This window comes from Spermophilus citellus (genome assembly GCF_964194105.1).
Source record: "Spermophilus citellus genome assembly, chromosome: X".
NCBI classification, from domain to species: Eukaryota; Metazoa; Chordata; class Mammalia; order Rodentia; family Sciuridae; genus Spermophilus; species Spermophilus citellus.
In genome coordinates this window covers 147,699,893-147,710,747 of record NC_138190.1, presented here as the reverse complement: position 1 = coordinate 147,710,747, position 10,855 = coordinate 147,699,893, and the positions used below count along the sequence as shown (strand labels likewise).

Below are 10,855 nucleotides of genomic sequence, written 5' to 3'. Positions count from 1 at the left end.
ATACAGTCAATAAATAAATATATTTATTTATATCTCTATCAATTAGAGAAATGCAAATTAAAACTACACTGAAATTCCATCTCACTCCAGTCAGGATGGCAATTATCAAGTATACAAGTAACAATAAATGTTGGCGAGGATGTGGGGAAAAAGACACACTCATACACTGCTGGTGGGACTGCAAATTGATGCAGCCAATATGGAAAGCAGTATGGAGATTCCTTGCAAAACTGGGAATGGAACCGCCATTTGACCCAGTTATCCAAGTCCTCAGTACATACCCATAGGACTTAAAATCAGCATACTACAGTGACACAGTGACACAGTGTCACAGCCATATAAATGTTTATAGCAGCTCAATTTCCAATATCTCAACTATGCAACCAGCCCAGTGCTGTTCAATAGGTGAATGGAAAAAGAAAATGGTATATATACACAAGAAGAATGACATTATGGCATTTGCTGGTAAATAGATGGAGCTGAAAACTTTCATGCTGTGAAACAAGCTAGGCCTAAAAAGTCAAAGGTCAGAATGTTTTCTCTGATATGCAGAAACTAATCCAAAATAAGGGGGGAGGCAGTTAAAAAAGAGAGAGAGAAAGGGAAAGAGAGTGGGGAATTTCATCGAACTAGAGGAAAAAATCAGTAAAGTAGACTGAGGGTTGAGGAGGAGGACAAAGGAATGGGAAAGAAAAGAACAGTGGAATGAATATGACCAAACTTTCATGGTGGGTCCCACTCACACACAAAAATAGACTATCATGGATTAAAGAGGGATCAGTGGAGTAGGTGGAGGGGAGCAGGGAGGAGGAAGTGCTGGTGACTGAATCAGAGTGAATTAGGTTCCATGCTTTTGTGATTATGTGAAGGTGTATCCTGGTGTTATATCATAACTAAAAAGAATTCAAAAATTCTTGAAAATTTTTAAAAGATTCTCCTCACAAATTCAAGTTCAAAGACATTAGAGAAAAGCCTACATTTTTTTTAGTTAAAGTAGAAAGAAATTGAAGTCCTAATTCATTATCTCAAATGTCCCCTCTGCTCAGACTCAAACAGAGGTTCTGAGTGGTTTGTGGAGCCAGAGATTTGCATTTTGAGCCACTATCCACAGGAATGGGTGCTATGCATTCAGTGCCAATTCACTGTTACTCACTATCACTGCTTCAGAATGTCTAGGAATTACTCCAAGACAGAAGCCCCAGTTAAGTTAGGTCTCATTTGAGGCACTTTTCTTTTAAAGCATTAAGTCTATATTTGACACCTCTTCCTTTCCATTCCCTGCTTCAGGCCTCATGGCTAGGTATCGATGATACTAGAGCTGCCTGTTACAAGAGCCCAATATTTCCATGAGCAGGCACTGTCAGCTTCCAAGTGCACATGGTTTTCTGCTGTTTTCCAACTTAGCTCAGGAAGGATCAGTGACTTTGTAACCAGTCCACATTTCCCACGTATAGGGCAAGACCACATCATGGAGCTTTTCCAAAAGCCTGCTCTGTGGGTGCTTAGAACAATAAGGTTTCCATGGCCTTTGTTGCTATTAAAAGCAGTAGGCCTTTAGTTTTAGAAACTGTGACCAAGAGAAGAGAGAGATCAGAGAGGAGGATGGAAGAAGACGAACGTGATAGAGCTAGGAAAGTGCCACATGCCCAGCTTGGAGTGTTGGAAGCCCCTTGTCGGGTGGAGGCAGTGACAGAAAGTACCAGAATGATTCAAGGTAGATTTGTGTGATTCTAAGCTCAAACAGGGCTGTTTGGAATCTCTGTTTTGGGGTACATAAAGGGGCTAGGAAGGAAGCCACCTCACTGTTGCTGCCTAGAACCCAGCAGTGTTGCTGGCCCTCCAAGGAAGTAAAAGCTTCCAAGACATGAGAATGGCTTTGGCTGATTATTACACAGAAGATTAGGCAGCTTGGTAGTGTTACTCTTGAGGTTCCATAATTTATTCCCCATGTCACTCAATGGAGTAAGCCACTTTGATGATCATGAGTTTGCAGACTACAATGGAGATCTTGAGATCCCCGCCCATACCATCTCGTAGTTATGACACAGATGCACAGAATCTTAGCAGGGGGGAGGGTGGTACCTAAGAGGCCACCAGTCTCAGGTTCCACTCCTCTAGCATGACTTGATCACTGAATTGCACCCAAGCCAAACTCATAAGTTTTCTGCCTCTCAACTCAGCCTGGCGGTCTCTTCACACAGTGGTAACTGCATAATTGGAACTACAATTTTGGCAGATTTGACTTAAACAACATTGTCAAGACCTGCAGCATATGCAAGATTTACAAATAAAATAGTAGCCATTAGGGTTTAGGTTTGAATTCAGCTGTGTGACCTAAGGAGACAGTCCCCTCTGTGTCCTCACCTCTCCTAGGACTTTCTGAGTTCTGCTTTCACTGCTATTAAATGCAAGTTACAGACTGGGGCAACTCCTCTAAGGATACTTCCCATCCTAACAGTCATCAGCAATACTTCAGAGGGCTGTTCCCTGTGGTCCATACGGGCTGGAAAGCCACCATCTGGGCTCTGGGAAGCTGTGTTGCCAGGTTCTGGCCATTCAGTCATGCCACTACTCCCCTAAGGATGGGCTCTTCATCCTTCTTAGGATTGCCAACAGCAGCAAGATCTCTAGCAGGATTGTTCCCCAGGTTTCTACTTCAGGCATCCATCTGGCTCTCCAAGGTAACCCTAGGCCTCTTCTCTAGGACTATTCAGTGACATGAAAAAGGAGCAGAAAAGGATACCCTAGCAGCCTTCACAGCCTGGCCGCTGCTCTGTGCTCTACGCTGGGATATGCTTTATACCATGGAGTATAATAAGAAAAAATAGCAAACTGTTTCAATGTCAAAGTAGTAATGGTGATTAAATTATGATTACTTTTATTTTTTATTTGCTTTCATTTATATATTATTAATACATATGTGCTATTAATATTTTATTTTATCATAATAAATCAAATTGTAATGCATCCATCCTATGCAATGCAGCAGTTAAAAAGAATGAAGTAAATCACTATGTGCTTTTTGAGAACCTGTATCAGACATATTAATACATGGCTTCTTCCAAGAATAAGAGCAGTGTGTATATTATGATCTCGTTCATATTTTAATGTGTGAGTGTGCTGATTATATATGTCTGTATGAGTGTGCCTGTTTGTGCATGTGTGCACTGTGAGTATGTGCAGGTGTGTGTCTTTACGTGTCTGTATACATTTGATTGTGTGACTGTGTGTACATATGTGTGTGGTGCATATGAGTCCATTAGTGTGCATTTCTTTGCACAAGACAGATGGAAAGGAAATGCTGCTTACTGCTAAGAATGGTTCTCTCTGAAGAGTAGTGGAAAGGACTGAAGAAGCAGAAACTTTGACATTGATTTTCACTTCTTACTTGTGTTTGGATCATATGTAACTTTTACTAACATCTTTGTATTTTTCAGTATTTTTAAGGTTTAGGGTCCAATGAAACAAAGCAATCCCCACATCTCTGCAGCACACTGACATGCAAGAAAAGAGTGAAAGTGATGGGGCGTGGCAAAGCTAAAGCCAAGAAAGACACACAAAAACCAAGAAGCATATTTTCACTCATAGAGTTTTCAAGGGAGGATGAAGGGGGTGTTGAGAAGGTTGAGCATGTGCAGAGTGGGAGGCTGGGCTGGGTCACAGAAGGAGTGTGATCTCAGGCTGGGTTGGCCTCCATCCGGACAGAGGACTTCAGACAGGAACTTATTGTGGGTTTTAGGACAGGGCCAGCAATGGGGAGAGGACCAAGGGGTGGGTCACCAGGGAAAGATTTTGTGACCATCTACTTTGAAGTGAAGTGAAGAGTGGACACATTGTTCTCTGGGGATCTGTCCATCTCAAAGACTTCAAGTGCAACTGACTGGGAAACAAAAACTGCAACCACCATCTATACCAAGCAAAGCTATCATCAAAATTGGTTTTGTGGTTTCATTGGCCCCACACTGAGCCTCAGAGTTTCCAGTAGAAACACTGTGTCCTGAAGAAATAAGCTCATTTAGGTGGCAACTCCATTCCCACAGGGCCCTTAACCCTTATTAATTCTTGATTTGCTAAATCTCTAAAATCTTTAGAAACTTTTTTCTATTTATCTGTGAAAATGGATGCACAAGAATAAATTAGAGGCTGAAAATAAGGTTTCCTGTTTGTAACTTAGGTCTTTTGGAGGCAAGGAGGAAGTGAATGTCCCTGAAATCTGGGAAGCAAATCAACCAGAGGTATGTCACATTCCACTCCCCATTGTCCCTGACCTCTCCTGACTCAGTCCTAGTCATTCCTACCCTGCAACCCTGCCCAGCCCTTTGCTCTCTGTTTTTCTCACTCTATGCCTAACCTGGAACTAATCGTGGAAGATGCAGAAATGAGCCACAAGTATTAATTCAACATTTATTTATACTCCTAACAGGTGCCAGCCTCTGTATGAGAGGCAGAATAAGACCATTCTTGCCATCCTGAAGCTCACAAACTACTGAAGTGGACAGAAAAATAAAGAATTACAGAATTTTCTCAGCACAGCAACATATGCCTATAATCCCAGCAGTTCAGGATGCTTCAGCAAGAGGATCTTGGGTTCAAGGCAAGCCTCAGCAATTTAGCAAGGCCCTAAGTAACTTACCAAGACCCCATCTGAAAATTAAAAGGGCTGGAGATGAAATTCAGTGGTTAAGTACCTCTGGGCTCAAACCCAATACAAAAAAAATTATAGAACTTGGTGATAAACAACATGATTGGGGAAGCCCAGAGTACTATGGGAACATAGGGAAGGGACCAACCCATCTGAGCAACTGAAGAGGCCAGGAGAGGTGTCTAGAAGGAGGTACCACATAAAACTAAGGCTTCCCTGCAATTGAGGAGCCCAAACAGTGGAAAGGTGGCAGTTACTGCAGGTTATGTGTCCTTCCTTTCTACTGTACAGTTCACAGCCTGTCAGCTGCAGGAATCTTGGGAGTTTGGGAGTGGTAGTAAGGATAATATAACTAATGTACAAAGTCAAAAGTGTGTAAGATGAACTAACCAAACCTTCCTTCCTACAGCAATGTCAGTGACCCTGCAGGCCCAGTCTCCATTTCAACCTACTGATTCATCAACCTTAGCCTCTCACTCCCACTGCACACAATTCTTCAAAATGTAGGACAGCTCGGATAGAAACAGTGTCATTAGGTCTATGAAAAATAACTTCATATTCGAATTCTCTCATCTTGGTTCATCTTTGTAATAACTCAGCAGGTGAACCAAAGTGACCTAATGTCAGCAGTTCTTCATTCTCCATGAAGAGTGGGCAGAATTGGAAAGCTAATAGAATGAAAGCAAAGGCTAAGCCTAAAAACCCTGGCTGCACTCCCATCTGTGGAAAGAGCTCCATAGCATCCCACAGCTTGGAGAATTGCTAGCAAGCTGTCCTTTTCAGCCCAAGAATTCTATAAAGGAGAATATAGGATGGACCCATTGCAGAAAAACCACACCTTAAGCTCTGAGTTTATTATCTTGGGCTTTGGGGACTTGGAAGAACTGAAAATCTTCTTTTTTGTACTCTTTCTAGCCATGCACCTCATCACCCTAGCAGGACACACAACTATTGTGCTCATCACCCTCATTAACACCTGTCTCCAGACCCCCATGTATTTCTTTCTCCGGAATCTGTCCACCATTGAAATTTGCTATATATTAGTCATTGTCCCCAACATGCTTGCCAATTTCCTGTCCAGGAACCAGCGGATTCCCTTCCTGGGCTGTGCCTTGCAAATGCACCTCTTCATCGCCCTGGGTGGAGCTGAGTGTTTCCTGCTGGCTGCTATGGCCTATGACCGCTTTGTGGCCATCTGCAACCCCCTGCGCTACACACTCATCATCACAAGGGCCCTCTGCCTGCAGATGCTGGTTCTTGCATGCATCAGTGGCTTTGCACTCTCACTCACCCTTACCATACTCATATTCCTCCTGCCCTTTTGTCAGTCCCATGAGATTAATCATTTCTTCTGTGACATTCCTGCCGTGCTATTCCTGGCCTGCTCTGACACACGAGCCAATGAGATTGCAGTCTTTCTTGTCTGCATGCTCATCCTGCTGTTTCCCTTCTTGCTGATCCTGCTCTCCTATGGATTCATTATTGCTGCCATCCTCAGAATCCACTCTGCTGAAGGCAGGAGCAAAGCCTTCTCCACCTGTGCTGGCCACCTGTTGGTGTCTCTTCTACACTATGGTTGTGCAATATTCATTTACATTCGCCCCAAATCCTGCTACACCCCAGAACAAGACAAAATTGTGTCCTTAATCTACACCAATGTAACCCCCATGCTCTACCCTATGATCTATAGTCTGAGGAACAAGGAAGTAAAGGGTGCCCTGAGGAGACTCCTGGAGAGCCCCAATCGATGAAGCAACAGCCCATCAAGTAGAAGGGGATGATGTGGCCCACCAGGACTGACCTGACCTCTTTCAAGAATCCAGTCATCTCACTATGCACCTTGTGGACCCATGCCTCCCTATGAGGACTTCTGCATGGTTCTCACTGCCCCCTTTTCTGGGTGGTCAGAAACATGGAACAGATCCTAAGGTTTTCTGGGACATGGCAGTCCTGCAGTGTTTGTAGATGTTTTTTGCCCCCTCATGGGGGATTCCATTTGTCATCTGGAGCACTATCAGAAATGTGGACACTGGCAAGCAGAAGGTTACAAGAGGACCCAAACAAAACTTCTTTGGCCACAGAACCAGGAGGGATAGAAATAGAAGGAGCTCCCAGAACCAAATAAGGTAAAGTAAAGCAGAAAGGCAAAGCCAGCTCAGTCATAGAATTCCTGCACCACCAGAAAATAACCTAAACATTACTTGATATACAGCAGTGCAAACTGAAGCAACGGCACTAGCATTAATAGTAGCCTATGACGTCACTTCTACTTCTTGGCCAACTGATGCCCCTTCGTCCTTCAAATCTCAATCAAAGACTTAGCTGTTCCCCAAAGCCCATGAAACCTGCTCCTTCCTGACCCACCCAGCATACCCAGCTGCCCCTCCCCTGTGGCCTCATGTATATCATTTAATGCTGAAATGGCTTTTCTGCCTCCCTTACTGTTCCTAGAAGCCCCTTGAAAGTGAGAACTATGATTAATCTGTGTCATCCCAGTGTATGGCACATAATCAATGCTCAATAAAGATCGTTGAACTTAACTATGCATCCCCATGAGTGATTCAGGGACAAAGGTCAGGTGTACTAATCCTGAGAAAGGGCTTGTTGTCTCCACTCCACCCCACAGATTGGACTAGATGCCTTGAATTCCTGTGTTTCCCTCCACTATAGTACTTAGGAGGAAATATTTATTGAATAAATTAATGAGCACCTCGAGTATACCAGATACTGGGTTTGATGATGAGTATACAAAGAATTTTAAGACAAGGTCTCTGTTCTCAAGGAGCTCACAAATTAATCTGAGTTACTAGGCACTAAAACAATTCATTTTAATACAATAATTACTTTTTATTTCTTCACGAAAAGGAATGAATCATCCATACCATCAAATATAGGAACACCTACATGCTGTTAAAAGGGTCAAGAAACAGGGAGCCTAGGTCCTTGATGGGTCTTTCACTGAGCAAATAAAACACCACCAAGACACCTTCCTCTGGACTCTGTGTTCAATCAACAATATATTTCTTTATGGATTGAATGAAAAAGAATTCCCAAATGAGGCATGAAACAAAAATCCTATAAACATCAACTGTAACCTCCTACTGTTTCCACCATCATGCCTAGGTGATGACCCTGCCCTCGGGGCCATAGCTCAGGACACAACTGGGCCCTTCCACATTGCCCCTCCTCCTTCAAGCTACACTCTCCCCTTCAGAGCAGGGCAATGCTGCAGCTTGGAATGGACAGGGTAGCAAAAGGGGCACTAGCATGAGGTGCTTTCAGAGAAATTTGATGACAATTTCAGGTTGCTCAAAGGAACTTGAAGTGGTAGCTAAATTAAATCTGTGTGACTTTGGAGAGAGAAAAATAAAATGAGAGCAGAAAAAAAGAAATATAAGAACAAGATAGAGATGGAAATAGTTACTCTCTGAGCAAGTTTAGGTAGGTGTTCCTCCTTCTCTCACTTCAAGAAACATTAGGTCCCTCTGGTCACATCTGTAAATCCTCCCCTAATTTTAAAATGAACCAGTAAAATTTTGACAACTATTGAAGATTTATGAAGCGTAATTTTTTTTCTCTTGGTGTTGGGGATTTAACCCTGGGGTAGGGGACATTTAACCACTGAACCACATTGCCAGCCCTTTGTTATATTTTATTTAGAGACAGGGTCTCGTTGAGTAACTTAGAGTCTCGCTAAGTTCCTGAGGCTGGCTTTGAACTCACAATCCTCCTGCATCAGCTCCCAAGCCACTAGGATTACAGGAGTGTGCCACAATATCCAGTAAGGGTAGATGTTTTAATATTATTTTCTCTACTTTTGTTTAGATATCTGATTTCCATTTTTAAAAAAGTTTTAAAAGCTAAACACTATTGACTAGTCACTTTTAAAAATATTTTTAACTTGTAGATGGACACAATGTTTTGTTTATTTATTTTTATGTGGTGCTGAGGATGAAACCCAGTGCCTCACATGTGCGAGGCAAACCCTCTACCACTGATCCACAACCCCAGCCCTTGACTAGTCACTTTTGTCTACTTGCATAGAATACCCTTGCCTTCAATCTCTCTCTCTCTCTCTCTCTCTCTCTCTCTCTCTCTCTCACACACACACACACACACACACACACACACACACACTCAGACACACTGGTAATTAGGCAGTCTGGCAGCAGTTAGTAGGAAGAGGTCCCCTTCACTCAGAAGCACTGCATAGATTGGGCTCCGGGGTGAAAAGGGAATGAACACCATCAAAAGGGCCATCTCACGCCAGTCAGCATGGCAGTTATCAAGCATACAGACAACGATAAATGTTGGCAAGAATGTGGGGGGGGAAGGCACACTCATACATTGCTGGTGAGATTGCAAATTGGTACAGCCAATATGGAAAGCAGTATGGAGATTCCCCAGAAAACTGGGAATGGAACCACCATTTGACCCAGCTATTCCACTCCCCAGTCTATACTCAAAGGACTTAAAAACAGCATACTACAGGGACACAGCCACATCAATGTTTATAGCAGCACAAGTCACAATAGCTAAACTATGGAACCAACCTAGATGTCCTTCAGTAGGTGAATGGATAAAGAAACTGTGGTATATACACAATGGAATATTATTCAGCATTAAAAGATAATAAAATCATGGCATTTGCAGGTAAATGGATGGAGTTGGAGAATATCATGCTAAGCAAAATAAACCAATCCCCAAAAACCAAAGGCCAAATGTTCTCTCTGATAAGTGGATGCTGATCCATAATGGGGGGTCATGGGAAAAATGGAGGAACTTTGATTGGGCAAAGGGGAGGGAGGGAAGGGGAGGGGCATGGGAGTAGGAAAGATGGTGGAATGAGATGGACATTGTTACCCTAGGTAAGTGTATGATTGCACATATGGTGCTACACTACATCATGTACAACCAGAGAAATGAAAAGTTGTGCTGCAATTGTGTACAATGAATCAAAATGCATTCTGCTGTCTTATATACCTAATTAAAATAAATAAAAATTTACCAAAAACAGAGCCATCAATGGCAGGTGGCTTGTTAGTCTGGATGAAAGAAGTACCTGCAACACCAGCTGAGCTTCTCAAAGCAGAGGGCCCCCACCCCTGCTGTTCCCAGATGGGTTGGTCCTGACCCCTGAGCGTTATCTTTTACTGTCCCCAAATTGTGGGAGGAGGGATCAGAGAAGACCAAGGATGCAAGGCACACAGTAGTGTGGGGGCTTCCTGGGTCCAGCACAAGAGCCCTCAGGGGGCTGGAGGCCTTTAGTGGCCTCCAACAGGAAGGGCAAGGACAGGCCCACCAGCCCTCACAGGTAGGGCCAGACCCTCCCATGGTCCTCATCATGTGGGCCAATGCCACCCCCTCCCCCTCCCCAGAGGGACAGCTCCACTCAGACATTATTTCTAAGAAAGGGACCCAGGAATCATGCAAAATAAGGTAAACAGTCTTCTCAACACACAGGTAAGAAATAGTGCCTACCTGACCTCAGGTGGACTAGGGAGAGTGATTAAATGGAAGTTGAGATAAGAGATGAGGATGCTGTGGAAATGCCTGTCACCAAGACAGAGAAAGAAGGAGAAAGAAACATTTGGAGAGTGGGGTAAACACAGTGAGTTTGGTTAGGGGTTGGTTGGTTTTAAGTTGCCCATGGGGCATCCAAGTTCACATAACATACCGTCAACCCTCTAGGTATGCAGATGCAACGAACCTCAGGTCAAAAGTACTCAAAAATTATATCTGTACTAAACATGTACATACTTTTTTTTATTATTCCTTAAGCAACACAGCCTAAAAACTGTTTCTATAGTATTTTTATTGTATTCAAAATCGTAAGTTGGGCTGGGGATATAGCTCAGTTGGTAGAGTACTTGCCTCCCATGCACAAGGGCCTGGATTCAATCCCCAGTACCACCAAAAAAAACATAAATACTCTAGAGATCATTTAAAATATACAGGAGGATATGCACAGGATACAGTCAAATATAATATCATTTTACATGAGGATTTTAGTATCTTGGGGGGGGGGTCCTAGAACCCATCCCCTATGGAAATCAAGGGACGGTTACACTGGTTTGAAGCTCAGAAATTTAAGATCTTGAGGATCTAGCAAAAAGCTATGTTTAGTGATCATTGTCCTTGAATTTATATATCCTGACCCTGCTACCTCTTAGGCTTAATCATTAAAGACTCTGCCTAATGTGTCTTAAAATA

The 10,855-nt window shown here is 43.1% G+C and overlaps 1 protein-coding gene across 1 annotated transcript; it reads left to right on the top strand.

The window, feature by feature from the left end:
• Nucleotides 1-5,454: 5,454 nt before the first annotated feature.
• LOC308639830 (olfactory receptor 10V1-like) lies at nt 5,455-6,393 on the top strand (the record flags this gene model as incomplete). The annotated part of the gene is made up of 1 exon (XM_081278167.1): nt 5,455-6,393. The coding sequence occupies one exon, from the start codon at nt 5,455-5,457 to the stop codon at nt 6,391-6,393; it is 939 nt and encodes a 312-aa protein (XP_081134293.1).
• Between the last annotated feature and the right edge of the window lie 4,462 nt (nt 6,394-10,855).